The following is a 21,724-nucleotide window of genomic DNA, read 5'->3' as shown; positions in this document are numbered from 1 at the left end:
GCTCTTCTGTCAGCAAACTATAGAGGTCACTAGCATTGCTATCACTTCTCGTGTGTCACCTGGGGACCCGTGGTTCATGTGAAAACATTACAATTTGATTGCATTTTTCTATCTTGTTGCATAGAAATGTGAACGAGAATTAATTGTAATTAATAAGGGCCAAAATAAGAATTCCTCTTTCCCAAGGGATTTCTTTGTTTTTAAAATGTGCCACATTCATAAGTGACAACACTGCAGTCAGAGGTAGCCGACACCAACCTTCTATGATTTGTATCATTCACTCAGTTATTATTTGGTGGCAGTTGTCGAAATGAAAGGAGAAAACTTATTTTGTACTTTATAATATAATTGTGAATACTCACTGAAATTTCACGTCTTTATAGTCGATTTACAAAACAATGTCATCGCGAGTGCTTCGTAAACTTCAGGGTGACCAAGACCTTGGGAGAGTGCTCGGGGTTGATGGAAACAGTGATGTTGAAACTGATGTGACTGGTTCCTCGGAGAGGAAAAAGTCCCTGAATGTCAATCGGTATGACTTGGTAAGTTAGTTATGATTATTCATTCTTAAATCAAATGTGACCTCTCAAGTTTTTCAGCATGCAGCATTTTGTTATTCCTTTTATGTGCATTTACGTAAAATCAAACGTATACAGCTGAATCAACAGTCTCTGTCGGAATCAGAAGTTAAAGAGGACGATGACCACGAAACGGAATCGAAAGATACTAAAGATGGAATAGGTGATAGAGACTCTTCGAGAAGAAAAAAGAAGAAGAAGAAAAAAAAATCTGCCAAGTCTTTAAGTTGTCGCAGAAGTAGTGAAGATATCGAGGTAATTACTTTCAAATTTCTTGTAAATACAGCAACCAAAACTATGCCAAAAATTATAAGCTTCGGCCAAACATCCATCCTTCCGATCCCAGAAGTATGTTTATTATTAATTTGAACATTACCTTTATTAGCATTACCATATGTGAACAATTAATGCCCGTGTCTGCTCTCTGGATGTCCTAGTAATAAGTATTTTTAATTGGACTATTGAACTACTTGCAAATTCGTTGTTGTTGTAGCCATGTAGACTGCTCGAAACGTAAAATTATCATAGCCGATCAATTTTTTATTTACATGCAATATTGATTTGCTGTGATCATTTTACGTTTAGAGCTCGACATGGCTGAAAGTAAGATATTAAAAGCGATTTCTTTTCAGTGCGATGAAGTTGAACGTTCAGTTAGGGAAGTCAATAAAATTCTGGGAGAAACACCTTCATCGAACAACTACTCAAGTACCGATGGAAAACCTGCCAGCAGCAAAAAGTTTTCTGGCATATTGAGTGTTGAACATAGAAATTTAAACCCAAATATTGAGATGAAAAGAATATTTGGATCTAAAGTAATTCAGACTGAGCAGAGGTGAGCCAAGAACCATCTTGTGTTTTATTTTGATTGACCTTTTGTTGTATAATGTAATCACTTTCATATAATTTTCAGCAAAAGGAGGGGTCGTGGGCGAGGAACTCTAAAATCAACATGGCTTGTCACTCCAAAAGAGAATTGGCCTCAAATTGGAAAGTCAGGTTAGACCTCACATGGTCTTTGGTTAAGTTTCACTTTAACAAAAAGCTGTTTCAATATAAAATATTACTGCCCACAGGTTTGTCCATGAGTCTTGTTGAGACGAAAAATGGCATTCAATACTTCAAATATGAGCACAACTTCTCCTACCAACAAATTCAAATGAAATTCCTTGAAGCTGTGGAGAGTCTCAACCCAGACAACATTGTGGTTAGTATTAAAATCTTAGCTGTAAACAATTTTTTGAAGTTATTTTATAGATTTACATAATTATCAACTAAGTTATATGTCACAGCAATTGGTTTAAGGCAGTCAAAATACATAGTGATACTGGTACAAGCAAACATCTCTTAATTTTTTTAGGTTTCCAAATTATCAAATATTCCCTTTTCAGCATTTAACTTCCTTGTCCAAATTCAGTTTTATGTTTTACCAAGAACTCCTACCAATAAACTCAATGTGGGATAAGGGCTTATGTGTTCTAATCGCCCCCCAAACTTTTACATGCAAGAGCATATAGCTGGTTCTATGTAAATAATAGGGATTGATTTATAGCAGTGGGAAGAAGAATTCACATGGAATAAATTTAGTACTAAAGAGGAAGGAGGATGGTGGCATAGTGCAGATGTGTAGAAATATATACCTGATAAGAGGGCATCTATCTAAATTACTTGTGGGTAATCCAAATGTACATCAATACAGTACATTTTTTTCAGTGAGTGATAATGGTACCTTGCATTGTGCATTAGGTATGTAATCCATCACACACTGATTTCTCAATAAATGTTATCTATCATGTGTGATCTTTACCTCATGATATACTAAGCCTCTTTGCTGTCCCGTCCATGCAAGAGATGATGAATATACGCCCATGTGTTGGCTATGGCAGCATGGGCTATACATTTGACTACTGGCCAGAGGTTGGAATCTACTTTCGTTCCTTAAAAATTATGAAGCCATTCATTAAGGAGAGCTGTCTTTCCCCTGTGGAACTCTTCAGGTTTATGCTTCTATTGTTAATTATTATTATATAAATAAATAAAGCTTCCAATACTTCATTTGGCTTTATCTCTTAATTAATGAGCATTAATTACATTAATGAGCTGTGTCAGCTGAAAAACTTACCAGTGCTAATTCAGATGCTGCTGAAAACTATATAGATGAATTTATCATTCTAATTTCAAATGACAATCATACTGTAAAAGAGATATACAATGCAGAGGCAATTGGATTATTTTTGTGTTGTCTTCCACTTGCTACTGCTGATGTTTTTCTGTATATATTTGTTTCTGATTTCAAATTTTAGGTAAGTTTTAATATGGAATAAACACCATTTCCGTTAGTTATGTTAGCATCAAGTGCAACATCTTATTGATATTAAAATGTTTACAATGTGTTCCAATCTGTGATTAAAGCATTTGCTCCTGCTGTGTGGTCATTAGCAATTTTATATACTGGATTACTTTCCCTCATCCTCTTCTTGAATCTTCCCCTCTCCTTCTTCGATCTCTTGTTCGGTCCCAAGGTTGTCAGATTTATGAGGTCCTATCTACTATAGTTAGACATATATTTATGAATAACCTCATCAGTTCTCACAGCTTTCCTTGGGTGGTTGTCATTGTAGATCATACTTTTTTAACTGTTGAATGTTATTTTAAAGGGCTATGGAAGGAGGGTATAGAAGTGGAATTTATGAGTATTATTGGGAATGAAAGAACGTTCTTTCTAAGTCTGAATTTTAAACTGTTAAAGTTAACTGATGAAGTTAACTTGTTCTGTGGCAAAACAACATCCTGGAAAATATAATGTTGGGAAAATACTGGGGAAAAAGGAAGATGAAGGCCAAGAAAGAAGTTTCTGGATGACATACGAGAAAAAAAAGTAATATGAGAGTCACAGCATGTAAAAATTTGAAAATAACAGCAATGGAAAGAACTATATGGCTGCAATGACAAGGTTCTACCTTTAGAAGATGATGATCATATCAGAAGAAGAGTGCCTAGGTGGTTAGTCGACCATTTGGCTAGCTTTATCCAATATTTCATGTGAACTGAGCTATGTATTAAAAAAATAATAAGAGGCGCTTCAGGCATGATATGCTGGAATATCATGATTAATTAAAAATTGGCAATATTATTTACACAAAACATTGTGGAAATAATATTTTGTGGAAAATTGCCAATTTTTAATTATTCATGAGCTATGTGTTCTTGCAAACTGAGGGGGGTCTTTGATATTTTAATATGCCATATAAGTTTTATATGACCCCGGGAACCTCATTTAGTAATTCTGGATTTCTGAAGTGTGGATATCAGAAAATAAGAAGTAAATGGGATATGAATCAATTGCACATTTTGTCAGAAATTGGAGCAAGAGAGAGATACATGTGGAATGTCGTGAAATTACAAATAGTTCTGAATTTTGTCATAAAGATGAGAACTTTATCAATCTTGTATTCTAGAGAAATAATATGTTCTCGATACAATTTAGCCTTACTGCCATCATTTTTTTATTTTATTTTTAAATTATGAAATAATTTTCTGCATCAGGCCCATTCTCTTTCCTCAAGTTTAATTCATTTGGCCCGTATACCATAACCAGCTCCATATTTTGTCATTGCAGAACTTGCACTCTGAGTAATAGTCCTGTCATTGCCACCATAATTCCTAGGTTACCATGAGAGTATGTCTCATAATTTTAATAGTAATTTCTCATTTTCTTAACCTTATATTTTACCCAAAAATTTGTATGAATTGTCTTGAGATCATTTTCATTACTTTGTATGTAAAGAGTGAAATATTGATTTATTCATTGATTTTTTTCTTTTTCTGAAAGCATGTTCACATTAAATGGTTATCAGTTATTTGCCATGTATCAATTTTATTGCTATTGATAATATGGAGGATTTGTATCAAAGTTTTGGGTTCAATGAAAAGGCAGTTTGTATCAAATCTGATCAACCTGCATGTTGCCAAATGGTACCTTGACATATGACATCATAGCCAATTGCATCATGCACAGAGCATTGCTGCCAACTCTGAAGTACCAATTCATAGTTTTCTTCTGTGATTTCCCATCTTCTACTAGTCTTGGGAAGTATTCATCACAACCACAAATCAATGCATTCAACTTTGGAGGGACTGCAATCATTGTGATTTAAATAATTATGGTATAATGTTCTTAATTACACTCATTATTTATTTACAGGTCTGAATGCCCAATTAGGAGTTTAAATAGTGATAATGCTGGGAGTTAAATAGTGAAATATAAAAAAGATTTTGGTTATCTTAGGCATAATATGTCACAATAAGGCAAATGGTAATAACAAACTAAATAACAGATCAAGAAGTACATTGTAGTAGGAAACAGAAAATTCAAAAGGAATAGAATGTATTTCAATAATTAAAACAATCCGCTATACTAATAGAAGATACAGAATGTTTTTCATTTGTACCTCATAAGCAAGTTTGAGAAATTCAATTGTTATGATAATGTTTGAAAAAAATTATGTGAACTTCCTCAATAGAATTGGCATGCTCTTTATACGAGGGTCATCCGGAAAGTAGTACCCGTTCGTGAAATAAAGACACAAAAGTAAATATTAACAAACATAAAAAATTTTATTTGAAAGAGGATACTTTAAACTACTTCTCAACATAATCTCCAAGCAAATTAAGGCGTTTGTCATAACGTGTGACAAGTTTCTGTATTCCTGCTGCATAGTCCTTCACCGCCAGCTCATTGAGATACGCGAGGGACCCATCTTGCACAAATTTTTGCATAATGCAGATGGTGTTTAACAATTTCATGAACAATTGTTCGAGAAACATTGGGAAAATGCTCACAGATGTCATCAATTGTGACGCGCCGATCGTTCCTCACGAATTCGTCAACTGAGCTCACCAGTTGGTCTGTAATGACAGACGGTCTCCCCGAACGCTCATCGTCGTGTGTGTTCCCCCTCCCCATGTTGAAGTTGCGACACCACCGCCGAACAGACGACTCGTCCATTACATTGTCTCCATACACCTCCTTTAATTGGCGATGAATATCACATGGGCGAACGTTTCTTGCATTGAGGAATTTAATCACTGCCCTCACTTCACAACTGGCGGCGTTCTCAATTTTTTTAAACATTGTAAACAATCACAGAAACAACACAGGCAATGCTAGCGTCACGCAACTTGGCTCAGAGAAGGCAGACAAGCCACTGAAGCTATCTGACCTCGTCCAGCGGCTACTCGCGTCGTCAGCACTTCATGCGGCACGAACGGGTACTACTTTCCGGATGACCCTCTTAAATATGTGAACAAAAACAGCAATCATATTCCATTATTGGTGTAAGTAAGACTCGGTAATTTAGTTTTAGGCATTCCATGTTCTTTAAGTCCCTACTAACCCCCAAATGAATCCTAATGTTTTCTATGTCTTGGAAAGCATCATGCCTACACCATGAGAACACCTCTACAGCAATTCCTATGAAAATATAACTTATTGTCATAAAGTATGCTAAGGTCCATTTTTAGTTCACTCTTGCTTTGGTAGATCTTTTAGGAGATAGTTAAAATGTAATCGGATTTTTGAGGGCTCAATAAAAGGTAACTCAAAAGTATTTCTCAGTATTCAAAGTGAATAATTTAGTGTGATTTCAGATTAGCTATGTATTTATAGGGGATTGCAAGCTATGACAATCAACAGTGGACTTCAATAGATACAAACAGTGTAAGATCATCGGCATAAAATAAATATCTCAGAGGAGATATCACTTGGCTGATGTCGTTAAAATAAACATTAAACAATAAAGGACCTGAATGAAAGCCCTTCCCTGGTATTCCTGAGTGAATGTGGAATAACATGGAATTGGCATAGTGAACCTTAAAATAAATTTTGTGATTTATTAAGTAACTCTCTAAACCATAATGAGATTCCCATGTAGAGGAAAGGAGACGGGATTCTCTTTGAGGAAATGAGATAATTTGTAAAGCAGCAAACCTTAAATAATTTAGCTAGTCAAAATTGTAAGACCACCAAACATAAAATGATAATGGCTTTCAAGCATTCCTTTACGTCAGAGTGTCTCTTGGCGACAAAAGTTTCTCTGGCTGTGATTTTGGTGTCTTCAGATCAGATGGGCAATGTGTTGATTTTTGCCATTTACGTAGGATAATAGAAGCTCTAGGTTAGCTCTGATTGGGAGTATATCACATCTAGTGTTCGTGTGGAAGATTGTAGAGCGCATTGGAAGATCAACCAAATGTAGGATATGAAAACATGCACACACCATGGAGAAGTAACAGTACTGTCTTTATGCGAGGAGACACCCTGACGTGGAAGAATATCCAAAAGTTGTTACCATTATGGATAAACAACACAGAAACCTCAGATTTGATAAATGATCATTTTTATTATCATCATTATCACCATGTTTATAGATTGGGGTAGTAGTAGTTTTTAGGGGAGGCGACTGACCGCTGAGGTCATTTGCGCCATAGGGGATGGACAGGAAAGAATGAAGGGTGGAGAGAAACCCGGCATCGGCATTAGCCTACTCTTTACAAAAGGCGCCAGGGGGTCCGTAGTTAAACGTCCCATCCAACGGACGGCGTACTCCCTCAAAGTGCCCTCCACAAAGCACCTTAAGTAGGAATCGAGATACCTCTGAAAAATATTCAACACCGCCGGGATTTGAACCCGCGCCGTCTGGGTGGGAAGCCAGTACGTTAGCCCCCACACTATCTCGATCCCCTTATAGATTGGGGTAGCAAGTAATAGTTCAAAATAATGTAGAAGCACACCAGTCATGCAAAGGATTCACCATCAAACTTAACTAGCTCAATTGCCAATTCATCATGACCACAGTATTTATTTACCTCAACATGCTTTAGTTAAATGATATCATCAACTCTTGGTGAAATAGTTGAAATTGAAAGAAAATTGTCATTTTTATATAGAGATTTAACTAACCCATTCTGGGTAGAAACAGGAAAAATGTGATGCAAAAAAAATATTCAGAATATTGGTATCAATATCACTAGTGATGCTATCAAGACACATGCAGACAAGTAGACTGCTTTGCTAAGTTCACAGTAAACTAAAAGGTTTTAAGAGTATCTCATTGATGATATGAATTAAGCTCTATTTGGTCTTTTTCTCACTTCATCATTTAGAAGATATTGCTTGTGGTGAAATTGCCTCGAGACACTATTTGAGTGTACATACTAAAAGGAAAGACTTGTACTTTTCCTCAGATTTTATTATATGGTACTACGCGTTTCACCGACTTGCAGCATCATCAGGTACCTGATGATGCCACAAGTCGGTGAAACGCGTTGTATCATAAAATAAAATCTGTGGAAAAGTACAAGTCTTTCTTTTTAGCATGGATATTATCTACTTCCACAAAGTAAAGCCTGAAACAATAGAATACTATTTTAGTGCCTGAAAAATTTCAATTCTGTTCTGTTGAGGTGAAATGAGGGAATATCAAGTAATTTTTTTCAAGTATAGCCAATATTTTAATGATTGATCCAGTATAGAATCTTCAAAACTATGTAGATCTATGAAGTTAAATAATCACAGTTGAGCCGTAAATCTTTATAGCATTTAAGCATCCGAAGAGGATATTGCTGAGTAAATGTTGCAATTCACATTTAAGGAAGTTAACCTACAGTGGCATATTCATGTTGCAATGGTGTTACAAACCCAACAGTTAATGTTTCCGATTGTTTAAAATGAGTACCTGTTATGTGCACCCAATCCTATGAAGTGTATGTGGTGTTATAAGTTGCTTTATCAATAAATTTCATGAGTTCCTTTTGATGAATTTAGTCTTTTGCATCTCTTATAATTGATTTACTTATGTTAATCATAATACCTCTTCATTATTTTAGGCAATTATCAATATGCATCCATATCATGTTGATGCCCTCATCCAGTTATCTGATCTGAGCAGAATGAGTGAAGATTTACAGATGGCTGTAGACCTGATAGCCCGAGCATTGTATTGCCTTGAATGTGCATTTCATCCTCTTTTCAACATCGCCCAAGGGAACTGTCAGCTAGATTATAGGAGGCAGGAAAATAGGTAATGAAATATCAATTCTTGTTGTTACATGTAAATGTAGCCATCTTGTGTTAGTCGTGTAACTACCCAACTCAAATTGTTCTAAGTAACATTGGGAATTTACCTTTTTTTTTATCCCAAAAATAGATGAATGCCAATGTGTTTTATTCTCTTGTAATTCAATTGTTCAACTTGCAATTAATTTAGTTTTCCTAAATTACAGTTTTATGGCTTTTTGTTCCTATTCGATTGCATCAAAATAATTCAAGTAAGAATTTCAGATGGTGTGTTGTCTTATGAAGAATCCTCAATGCACACCAATTTGATTTGGTTAATTGTAATATTTTTTCTTAAATCACATTTAATCAACTATATATATTTTGGCCAGGGTGTGGTGGTCCATGGGAAGAATACTAGGCTACTGACCTTAAGGGCCAGAGTTTGATTCCAGGTGATGTTTCTGGGCGACCCCAACTTCAAATTCATTTAAGCTGTATGGTTTATTGGGTGCTCTATCACTCTCCATCCTGATTCTCCCACCAACCCACTTCTGTATTCCAGAATATACACCTCCATCAGATTATCCACTATCCTTTTTCCCCAGGTATCTTTTGTTTTTTAAGGTTTCAATATCAATTCAATTGATCGTTTTTTATGCTAATCATATTGTTGCAAACTGAGGTTCAGATATCCATTATCATATTCCAGAAGTATTTTTCATTATCTTGAATTTTTAATCATTAAGGCTGCAGGCATCACATATTTAATTTTCTGTGGTGCATATCTGGGAGCTTCTATAGTGCGAGTTTCTGTGTTTGGGTTTTCTGGATGTGGATGTAAATTCATGCATCTGCCATATTAAAATGTAATAATCTCAATTTTTTCTTTAATAGGGCTCTCTTCATAGCTTTATTCAAGCATATGACATTCGTTGGCCAAAGAGCTTGTTATCGTACATCATTAGAATTCTGCAAACTTCTATTATCTCTTGATCCTGTTGGTGATCCTGTTGCTGCTGTGTTAATAGTGGATTTTTATGCATTGAGGTGTCATGAATACGAGTGGTTTATACGTTTGTTTGAGGAATGGGAAAATCAAGGCCGCAACTTGTTGCAGTTACCCAACTTTGCATTTTCCGTGGCTGTAGCTCATTTTTATCTAGCAACCCATGAAGCTGAATCAAAGTCAAATACTGATGGAAGCAAAGCATCTCCAAAGTGGGATATTCTAGTAGCAGATCAGTTCCTTCAAAATGCTTTGATTATGTTCCCGGGGGTATTGCTTCCTCTTCTTGACAAGTGCTCAATACAGCCCGAAGAACGTGTGACTAATTTCCCATTTTTTGGTGTGAAAGCGCAAATGAGGTAAATATTATTTTGTGTTATTTTTCATGAGATAACTGATAATTGCTTAATTAAAAACAATGAATGAATGTCAGTTGATTGTACAAAGAATATATTTTACTTACTTGTACCAAGAGGCAATACTGCAACTTAATTTAGAAATATACTTCATGATAATTTATTTAAAAATTCAACCTGGGAAGGTGTATTTGATTTGTATGCATTTATTTGCTGGGTATTTTCAGGTGAAATTACCCAAAAGCTAAAACCAATGCATGAAATAATTTTTTTTTCTCTGCTAAGTATATAAATTATAGTATATTCATTCATGCTTTGGGGAATATCATTTTACTTGTTTTATAACAATGAACTGTATTTTTTTCAGCCAACCGCCTGCATTGCTCCAACTAATACAACTCTACATTGCCAGAAATTATCATATATGGAAAGAGCCTGCTCTTTTGCCATGGTTAGAAAAAAATGTGAACAAAGTTATTGACAGAGTAATTTCTGGAGACCCATTAGTAAAGGAATCTGAGATTAAGAGAATGAAAAGATATGTGGTTTCTCCGAATAATATTTTGAGGCACATAATACTATCTGACTTAAAGGATGTGTCGGCAACCATTAATGGGGTAAAAATGTTTCCTTCTTTATTAACATCATGCATGTTTAAGCTAATTTTCATTATAGTATATAAACTTTTTGGCTTTTCGCCTTCCCTAAAAAATATGGGGTTTTAAATTGTTGTTATCACCATTGTACTGGCTTCTCATTAAAAATGTGTTTTTCATAATGGTGCTGTTTAAATTAGGTAATCAGTGGAAAGGAGCTTCCTACGACCTCTATTTAGACTGATTATATGAAATGTAATTTCCTTAAGCTGAAAAAGTTTTTTGACATCACTGTAAAAGTGAAAAAATTTTTAAGGAAATATTATTTAATATAGTCGTCTAGGTAATCAGTGATCAGCTGCCACATAATACTTGCTGTTATCATTAATATAGATGGTGAATAGTGAACTAAACTCCATAGCTTGCTGGCAGGTGGCTCCAGTTTTAGTGGGAACAGTTGATCATAATTCTTCAATTTAGTTAGGTATCTGAGCTCAAGTTATACTTTGCTACTTAAAAATTTTTCTCAATATATTTTCCTTTGACTTCAAATCTGTCTGATGCATATTGTTATATTATTATTGTTAGAATATATATTGCCGGCCCTGGTGGCAGCGAAGTATCATACTCACCTGCCAGCCTAGAGGTCACGGGTCCGATTCCCACCTGGGTACATTTTCCTTCACCTAGGGCTTTGTTATATGTTATTGTCTTCGATGTAATATCGAATGGTTGGGTGGAAGAGGGGACCATAAGTCTCAATCTCGCCCAATTAAGTTGATAAATAAAAAAATTTAAGGTAGGTTGGATGGACACATGCTATACAGCAGTACAATGAAACATTTCTTTACTTCTCCCAGCAAAACACAATCTAACATCCAAAGCAACGACAAACATTTCTTCAATTCTTATACTTCCTTCCTCCTGTCATAACATTCACCATGTCTTTCCAATTCCTGCCCCTGCCTTTTTGCCTAACATGCTACCCTCTACCATAGTCTTTAACATCCTATCTCCATTTAAAATTATCTGCATCCATCTTTCCTACCTACTTTGGATTTCTCTCAATCCACTTTTCTCCCCCACAATACATAGCACTTCCACATTTGTTTCCCTTTCAGTCGATTTCATCTTTTCCATCCTTCTCCCCACCCATTCCTCCCAAAAAATCCTCCCAATATATGCATACCTTCTTGCTTCAACGACTCTTGTTTCCCCACCGTACAAAACAGTGCTCTAGATCAAAGTTTTGATGAGCCTTATTTTAACATCCTTACTCAATAACCCTGTCAGCATTTCCCTACTAGTGAAAGCTTCTTTACTTTATGCAATTCTTCGTCTTATGCCCCTGCTACTTTAACCATTTTGGACTAAAACACTTCTAGATAAGCAAAGTCATAAATTGCCCTAGTTTATTAACTATTTTAATATCTAACTTAGCAGTCCTTTCTCTTGAAAAACTGCATAACCTTTGTTTGTTTACAGATTATTTAATATGAAAGTTATTTCATTGACATATTTCTAAGAGCTATCATATCTAATGAAGGTTTGATGTACTAAATGAATAAAATATATGAAAGGTAAAGAAAATAGGCAAGCAACAAACCAAGTAAGAGTAAGTAAGTGGAAGGAAACACAAAAGGTGGCATTAAAAATTAGCAAAGGGGCTTTAATCAATTGTTCTTTGGCATACTGAAGTGGGTCTCCACAGTGTGGAGAAATTTCTTAAATAAGAACCTCTTATTTTAAAGTATTCATAACTTCTACAATTGTTAAGTTCAACATGAAGTTTGTTGTCCAATTTTACAAGAATTTTCTTGGGGTCCAGCTCATAATGAGTAGCTCTTAAATTTAGTATAGTGTATATCCTGTTTACTTTAATGTGATGATCATAATTGTTTTACCCTGGTTTACCATTGGACTTGGTATTGAGGGAGCTCTACTGTCACCTATCAAACCAGCCTGTGGGTTGATTATTGTTATCTGGTATCCCCTCTGCCTCCAACCCTGTCTCTTGTTGAGTAGATTGACGATAGGGCTCTCAGTTTATCAAAATATACATGCTATTTCACCATGCCTCAGTACAGTATTATTCAGTTTACTGGTGTCTAAGTTGAAAAGTTTCCACTTTCAAATTAAATGAATTTATTGAAAAGTCAGTGTCATATGGTGTAGGTAACCTGAAAGCATATGTTTTCCTAACTTAATATGAGTTCAATCTTTGATAAATGCTCTTCTCTTTGAAAGTATGCCATATGCATAGAATGCTCACAAAATGTATAGCACAAGCATTATGTTGGCAAATGGTGCCTTGCTTTGAATTTTATTCTCTTTGTTTGTTTAGCCATCAATAAAATAACCATAATGGAGTATGAAATGCCAACATTTTTCATTTGAATTGTGGATTTACAGGGATTTTAATTATCCAGGATTATTATTTCCTATCATTCAGGATGGTCAAGAGTGTGCATTGTATGAGTATCTCATTGTGCTACAAATTTAAATGTAAGTTATTCATGGCTAGTCATTGCTTTAAAGAGTTCAGGTTTTATTAAATTTATTGGAGACAAGTCGTACAAAATATTTCTCCCACTTATGTTGTAGGTTTATCGGTGGCTTTTGATGTAAAAAAATTTAATGTTAAAGGTAGTGGAGGCATATTATAATGCCTATCAGTACAATTTTGGACTTTGGTGGGATGCATCATCTGTAAAACTTGTTAATTTATTTATTGAAGTAGAAAAAACTGAAATAAATGTTTTTTTGTATATTTAGTATTATAAAACAGCTAGCTATACACCTCAAGAAAATATGAAACTACTATTCATCTATTTAGTTGACTTCGCATGGCAACATTACGATAAAAATGTAGAAAATTAATTGTTTTTTATAAAATATATTATGAGAAAGTTATCATACATTAAAAATGTATCTATACATTTTGTACAATAATATTTTAGTTTTGAAACTTAAATGCATCTTAAAGGTTGTATTTAAAACATTGGGATATTTAACTTCTCATTGGCTGTATATTCATCATCTACTAAGCAGATATGAAAGGTGATCAATTTTTTAATATCCATTACAACTGTCAATGGGTCAATAAATATCCATTCACCAAAACTCAGAAATGGGGACCAAAGCTGTGAACCAAACTGGCACTGGAAATGAAAAATGTGGAGCACCCATCAGTATTCTGTTCTGAATTCTTTGACTTTCATACAATTATTTAAATTTGGATTACCAGCCAATGTCAACCCCCACTAGAAGATATAACTTTAGATTATCTTTTATCATAGTCCATAGCCTCACCCACTTGTTTAATGTGGTCCAGAAAATAGAAATGTTTATAATTTAATGAAATATGGGAATAATCTCAACATCAACCCTTAAATATATCGCCTTTTATAATTCCAGGATATTCAGGGACCGCTGCTTAGTTTTGACCCTCTTCCTCCTCATGATTCAATTAATTTGTATACAAGACCTCAGAGGACTAGAGCACATGAAAATTCTAACGCATTCTCAATGTTTTTTAGATCTATATTACCCAATTTCAACATAAATGAACCTGTAAGAGAAAATGCTCACCAAGAGTAAGTACTCCTTTGAATATATTTTTAGAAATAACTATTTATAAGTCTTAATTCAAGTTAATGTAGTATTTATGAACTAGTTACTAGGGGAGGTGTTAATGCTGTATTGCTCTCAAATATTAGGTCAGATAATTTTTGAGTAATTAATATGATCTTCAGCTTGTTCAACTCGACCACATCATCCCAGAATCTTCTCAATTTATTTTATACTGCATAAAGCATTCTTCGGAGTAAATGAAAATAATGAAATGTCTAATTCCTATGTACATATAAACTTCCGAGTGAAAAAGCTTCAAAGTTAAAATATAATTGAACCGTTTGTATGTGTGTCATGTTTCACATGACATAGTGCTCCATACTGACCACTAGCCAAATTATACCTTAGAGTGTGCGAGGGTAGTCTGAACAGTTTCCAACCTAACAGATAAACATGACATTTGTTCTTCAAATTGATTTTTCAATGTAGTCTCCTGTTAAGTAGATACACTTCTTCCAGCAATTCTGTAACTTTTTAGCCCAAATAGTTGTTGACGTCAGTCTCTGCAAAATAGGCATTTATGTATGTGATAAACTCCTTGCCTGATGACAATCTCTGTCCTCACAGTAAAATTTTAAGGCTAGGAAGCAATTGCTGGAGGTGAGTGAATACATTGATTGATCAACCATTTCAAAGTGCAATTCATGAATTTTAGTCATGGCAGCTGTCGAAGTGTAAACAGGTGCATTGTCTTGATAGAAAACTTCAAATGAAGTCAGTTTTTGCTATTTCTGCCTTCGGCTTATAAAGTAATGATACATAATACTCGCCTCTTAAAGTTTTACCTTTTTGAAGATAATTGATGAACACAAATCTGTGACTATCCCAAAAAAATAAGTCACCATCACCTTCCTGGCTGAGGGAACTATCTTTGCCTTTCTCGGATGAGGTTCACCCTTTGCAACCTACCGTTTTGACTGTTCTTTCATCTTAGGAGTGTAGTGGTGGATCCCAGTTTCATTTGCAGTTATGAACCGATGCAGAAAGTCTGACTCTTCTCTTAAACTGCTCCAACTGGGCCTTGGAAATGGTCATTCAACTGTGGTTTTGATCCAAAGTGAGCAAACGTAGCACACAACGCATGGATAGTTTACGCTTGTCCAATTCTTCAGTCTGTACATACAAGGTCTGTTCAAAAAGTATTAAGACTTTTGTATTTTTTCAAAAATTATTTATTTATTCATGAATATCTGTTTTGTCCCCATCAAAGTTATCCCCATTAGATATTATACACTTGTGCCAACATATTCTATTGTTTCAGGCTTCACTTCGTGGAAGTAATTAATATCCATTATTAAAATAGAAAGAAAGACTCATACGTTTCCACAGATTTTATTATACGGTACAACGCGTTTCACCGACTTGCGGCATCATCAGGTACAAATTTGCAAAACAGACAGAGCAAGCATATATACCCTCAGGACAGAGTGGGGGCGGGGAGGGTTGGAAGGATTTGAGGGGGGTGGGGGCTTGCAGGTGCGTTGATGGATTGTTTTGACCATTTCCAGGCTAATTTCTCGGAGAGGAGTGGGGAGGGGTATGGGAATAATTGCTCATTACAAAGTGTCGTGTTGGGGTTCACCAAGTGCCTTCTAATCTCTAATTGCTCGAGAGCGTCCATTTTTAATCCTTTTGGGAGTGTGTGTAATATCTCTGGGACAAAGTCACTGCTGTGGTTGAATTCTAGTAAATGCTTGGCGAAGAGAGAGTTGTTATTCTGATTTTTGTGACACCTAGCGTGTTCCTTGACTCGTAACTTGATATTCCTGCCGGTCTGACCGACATAAACGCTGTTGCAATCCTCACATTTCAGTTTATAAATGCCTGATTTGAGAAGGCTATCCTGGGTGTCTTTTCGATTGGCTAGAAGTTTGGAGAGGGTTATGGGTGGGTAGAAGGCTGCTTTGAGTGAGGTGGGTAGGCAATTGGAAATCCTATATGAAAGATCTCCCAGAAACGGGATCGAGCACCACTTAAAATCTTTAGATACTGCGGGCTGAGATACGAAAATGCTTTTTATGGCCATTGCTTTTTGTTTTTTCCGTAGTAATGTGTCAACTAGTTTGGGGTTGAAACCATTGTTGGTAGCTATATTAGTGATATTCAAGAGTTCAATGTTGAAGTTTTTGGGGGAAAGGGGGATGTGTAGGAGGCGGTGGATCATGGAGTGGAGGGCTGCGTGTTTGTGAGAAAAGTGGTGTGCGGAATCATTAGAAATTATATGGTCTGTATATGTGGGTTTCCTATAAATTGCAAATTCGTGTCTATTATCCCTAATTGTGATTGTCAAGTCGGGGAAGTTGATGGTGCCGTTGACGTCTTTTTCCATGGAGAAGGAGATATTCCAACTTGTGCCAACGTTTTTTTCAAATCCTCGAAGCACTTCAAAAAATCATTTTTGTGATCTTGTTCAGCTCCTCCTTCAATGCAGTCTTTATCTCGTCAATCATAGCGTAGCGTTTTCCTTTCATGGGCCTCTTCATTTTCAGGAGCAAGAAAAAGTCACTGGGGGGCAGATCTGGGGAATACGGTGGCTGCGGCATCATTAGTGTGTTGTTTTTGGCCAAAAATTTGCGCACATGTAACGATGTGTGAGCAGGGGCGTTGTCATGGTGCAGAAGTCAATTTATGTTCTTCAACAAATCCGGGAGTTTGTGGCAGATCGATTCGTGCAAATTGTGCATAAATTGCATGTAATATTCCTTATTTACCGTTCTACCCTGTGGCAAGAACTCATGATGCTCCACACCCCTCCAATATAAGAAAACTGCAAGCAAAACTTACATGTTTGATTGAACTTGGCGTGCATTTTTTGATCTTGGTCCATGCTCCAGCTTCCATTGGGATGATTGAGCTTTAGTTTCCATGTCATAACCATAAACCCATGATTTGTCCCCAGTTATGACCCTCTGGAGCCAATTTGGATCGTCGTGGACAGAGTCATTAGCAATGTTAATGCGCTGCTGTTATTGGTCGAAATTGAGCAATTTTCGTATGAAATTTGCAGTGACCCGGGTCATGCCCAAATCATTGTTAAAAATCAAATGGCACGAGCCAATCTATATGTTTAGGTCCTCAGCAACTTCTCTAATAGTTATTTATCCAATACTATTTTTTTCACTTCATCAATTTTTTCCTCTGCTGTTGACGTGCTCGGGCATCCGGCATACTCTTCGATGTTCACATCTTCTAGGCCCTATGAGAACATTTTGTACCACTGATAAATGTTGCTTCAGTCCAAGATATCTTCTCCATATGCCACAGTCAGCATTCGGAATGCGTCCGCGCTCTTAATTTCGTTTTTCACACAAAATTTGATATAGATTCTTTGATCCATTTTTGGAACAGGCAAAATTTGAAGACATGTCCAAGCAAAACAGCTGTCAACAATTAACTGAAGATTCAAAATCGCCAAACTTTTTGGCATAAGTGAGAGGCATAAGTACCAACATAACATCACTAATAAATCAAATAAACGTAACCCGCAAAAATTAAAAATTTGCGATACTTGTTGAACAGACCTCATATATGACAAATACATTCTTTCAAAATGCCCATAGCTTCTGCTATCTGTCTAACCTTAATTAAACGGTCATCCAGTGCTATTTGATGAACTTTTTCAATGTGATCATTGTTTGTCACAGTTTTTAGCTTTCCCAAGTGCTCATCATCAGCCCAGCTGGTACGGCCACATTTACATTCAGCTGCCCAAAATTTCACAGTCGTAAATGTTGCTGCAGAGTTCCCGTACATGGTGTCCAACTCATCTTTGATTCACATAGGCATATTACCTTTCAAAGACAAATATTTAATGCTGGACATTCATTTTTTGATATTTTCATAAAAGCCCTCATGACTTACCCAAATGATTTTCAAACAAAAACTGAGTGTCCTAAATGACAGAACTGTTGGTATCTTTTAATGCATTTCCAAACATTCCACATGTTGTTGAAGGGTGCTGCAATCTTCATGTTAAGCTCAGAAACGTTTAGCCATTAATACATTGAAGAAATTGTTACATATGTACCCTTCATACCTTTTTAGGGTAGGTAAAGTCATAAGAAACCCTCATTTAAGTTATTTTGGGTAATTCAGGGAACTTATTTCCTTCTACTAATTTATTCTATGCCGCCCTGTTCTAGTGTGCTTCTTTTGCCTTGTCATAATCATACATGCTCTTTTGTTCTTAGGACTTTCAATATTTATTTTGATAATCTCTTCAACCACATGTAATTATGATTTTCGTGGTGTGCCCTTCTTTGTGTGTCAGTATACTGTAGTAACCTCCTATTGATCAAGAATGAGCAATTATATATTCAATTTCCAAATAATCCCTTCAGAAGAAGAGATACTCGTTTGTTTATATTGGTAAAGTGGGCAGGGTATTCCTGGTTTTTACCTGTGGCATGCAGGAGAAAATGTGCTGCAACTTACCAGTAGTGTGTTCAGACCACTGACTAAGAATTTTGCATCTAGCACAAGTATTACAAATGCTGCTACCCTTACATACCCTATGTATATACATAATGTAATCAAGTCAGAACTCTCATAAAGAAACGGCATATCATAATGATTATGAATAATAAGTTTATCAGTTAGCAAATTCCACTTAGTTGTTGTATTAAAGATTTTCCATTAAGGTAACATTAAATTGGAGTTAAATTGTACTTGCCTATATGACTGTATTCTTACATAACTAAATACTACATATATTAAGTATGGATGGTATGTATTTGGCAGTGGCCTGAGGAAAGTGTTTTAACCTGATAATTTTTGTACCGTTTTTAGTTACCGCATTTGCCTGTGTATACTATTCTCAGGCATGTAAGACTTAATATTTTTTAGGCTAAGAGCATATTTATACATATTTCTTGTTATTTAATTCACATGTGCTTCCATTAAATTAAACCTCTGGCTTTTCCCCTGTCATACAGCCTAGCTGTATCTTGCAGGGTAGAAAAACTATGCAGAAAAAAATCTGAGAAAAAGCCACCCGTTGGGACAACTAGAATAAAAATTGCATTTTTGTAGGCTTCTTCCCCGTGTGCATATAATTGGAATTGATTAGATTATCTTCAAAATATATTATAGAATATGTGCTTAACAACAATCCTTGCATATTCCAATTTTCTTCCATTTCCAACAATCAGTGAGGGACCTGATGCTGCTGAAGGTGGAGGTAATGCTGAGAACAGCTTGACATCCTCTGTAGACCTCCATCGCAGTGTAACATCATTGTTGGATGCTATGCGTGATCTTCTCAGTAATATTCACTTCCCAGATGTCCCTCATGATGGAGATGTTGATGATGATGACAATGATGACAGTGAAGAAGATAACAATCCATATCACTTGCCATAGACTGAGCTCATCTTTTTGAAGTGACCAAAATAATTCTTATTGCAGAATTTTGTGTGAAGAGATCTCAGGTTTACAGTGAAATTTACTGCATGGAAAACATTATTGTTTTACAAGGACTTGCAAGAATTGAGTTCTCATATAGGCACTTGGAGTGCCAAATGTTTATATGTAGTGATGTAATAATTAATTGATGTAACTGAAGCTCAAAGAGACCTTTTTACTTAAAAGATCAATGGTAGTCCTATAGGGTTTCTGTGTTTCTTAAAGTTTCTTTTACTTTATCTAATTAAAAATTAACATCTAGAAAGATTTGCTTCTGGCTATCTTTTTTTAGATTTGCCAGCATTTTCCTTTAATCTCATGAACTCATGTATGTGATTGCCTTTATATTTACATCAAATCAGATTCTCATCTCTAAGTATTGGCTGTGTCATTTAAGGTAGGCTTTTCTTGTCTCTTGTATGTTTCCTGATGATCATAAATAGGGAGTTGGTTCTTCATTCACTACTGGAACTCAAAGAATGTACACAGCATATATTTATTGATTTGAGGATTTATGTATAGATTTAAGAGATGAAAGGTGGTATTGTGTATTGCTGGTATTTCAGCCATGATGTGATAAAACAAAAGGCAGGGTAACCAAAAAGCCATATGTTGCGTAAAACATCAGTTCCCCAAATATCCTTTGCACAAAAGCAAGGATGTGCATTCCTTGTGCACAAAACTTTAAAAGCTATGCTTCATGGTTTCATGAAAGAAACATTGATTGTGTATGTGTTTCATGAATATTTGAAAAAAACAGCGTACTTAAAACGTCAATAAGAAATCTTATAATACCTCTCAGTAGTTGTTTTAAGTTGTTGCTACTGATTGTATTATTAATTAATTAAAAGTGTATTGACTGAAAGGTTAGATTTAAATTTTGGAATGGGTAGGGAAAAGTCAGAATTACTTGTAGCATCATTTTTTTCTGATAATTAATAATTAAATTTGACTTTGTCATGTATATAAAGCAAATGAAATAAATTGGTGTGAAATGCTTAAGCTTTCATTTTCAAATAAAACACAAACATTAATAATAACATGATGTACAATATTGAACAAACCAGGTTAGTTTTGTAAAGGATAATGAATATAGAATTCAGTATCCTTCAAATGTCATGTATTGAAAATATTGGCTTCTAATGAAGCTAACTTGTAAATGGATTCAGTTTAGAAAGTTATAAATTCAATACGTATTGGAGGGACTTCATAATTTTTACATAAAATACTTTTTGAATAATTTTCTAGAAGAAAAAATGTACTACATAATTTTTATTTGATATTCAAGTCTTCATAAGATAAAATGCATGTATGGATGCATAATTTCATTTCATGTGGTGTGTGGGTGGGCAAAAGGTTTATGCACAGTCTCTCATACAAAATTATGCTCAAGGAAAGTTAATATGGCCTAAGAGGGAATGACACTGTTACTAATTACATATAAAGTCAAGTGAGTAATAATGGCATCGTTAATATGCATTGAATTGAATTCTTTTCCATGCTCTCTCAAAAGTTGCCTGGCTACACTTGTGCTTTTGCCTTAACAACTACATTTCTTAGGCATACAATAGTATATTCCATATTGGAAATAAATTTTCACAACCTCATCAATTCAATGTATAGTCATGAATAGCTGCAGTTATGTTACGTTAAGCTTGCCAATGGTAATTTTGACATTACAAAGTTAAAGTGAAATTTAAAGGCACTTCAGTCTTGAAAGTTGTAACTGGAAAGTAGTGAATGGTAAATCAGAGTTAGTGAAGGAAAAAGAATGGCGAATTACCCAACCTTGGAAAGCGTACATGGCTTGGTATTGATCATGTGGTATCTTTGAACTAACCTCTTCAATCTGAACAACCTACCCCAATTTCCAAGTATTTTGAATGTGCAGAAGCCTAATTCACAAAGTTTTTTATTGCACATTACCATTAGTTTGTGCAGCAGTTATTTAAGTAGTAGGTTTGAGTATGTACAGTACCAGTTTAGCAGTAACGATTCAAAAAATGGATTTTTTCTTATCAAAACAAAACCCATCTCATCATACTAAGTGCTATGCTGTAATTTACTATCAATATTCACTCAAGAGGACAAGC

General features: G+C 35.3%; 1 protein-coding gene across 1 annotated transcript; it reads left to right on the top strand.

Moving 5' to 3' along the window:
* Positions 1-44: 44 nt before the first annotated feature.
* On the top strand, positions 45-20,615 carry Nulp1 (Nuclear localized protein 1). The gene is made up of 11 exons (XM_071587768.1): positions 45-243; positions 384-542; positions 657-833; positions 1,211-1,413; positions 1,492-1,577; positions 1,655-1,785; positions 8,466-8,659; positions 9,532-10,002; positions 10,367-10,616; positions 14,013-14,191; positions 19,379-20,615. Exons 2-11 carry the CDS (start codon positions 399-401, stop codon positions 19,587-19,589), a joined length of 2,046 nt encoding a protein of 681 aa, XP_071443869.1. The 5' UTR covers positions 45-243; positions 384-398; the 3' UTR covers positions 19,590-20,615.
* Positions 20,616-21,724: the final 1,109 nt, after the last annotated feature.

Source organism: Hetaerina americana, unplaced genomic scaffold (genome assembly GCF_022747635.1).
Source record: "Hetaerina americana unplaced genomic scaffold, ioHetAmer1.1.p SCAF_3, whole genome shotgun sequence".
In the NCBI taxonomy this organism is placed as follows: domain Eukaryota; kingdom Metazoa; phylum Arthropoda; class Insecta; order Odonata; family Calopterygidae; genus Hetaerina; species Hetaerina americana.
This window is presented reverse-complemented; position numbering and strand designations above follow the sequence as displayed.

Excerpts from the sequence above, each read along its gene's own strand:
- Nulp1 (XM_071587768.1), top strand. The coding sequence starts at position 399 with ATGTCATCGCGAGTGCTTCGTAAACTTCAGGGTGACCAAGACCTTGGG. Across the intron at positions 8,660-9,531 it reads TATAGGAGGCAGGAAAATAG|GGCTCTCTTCATAGCTTTAT; the intron begins GTAATGAAATAT and ends TTTCTTTAATAG. Across the intron at positions 10,003-10,366 it reads GGTGTGAAAGCGCAAATGAG|CCAACCGCCTGCATTGCTCC; the intron begins GTAAATATTATT and ends TATTTTTTTCAG.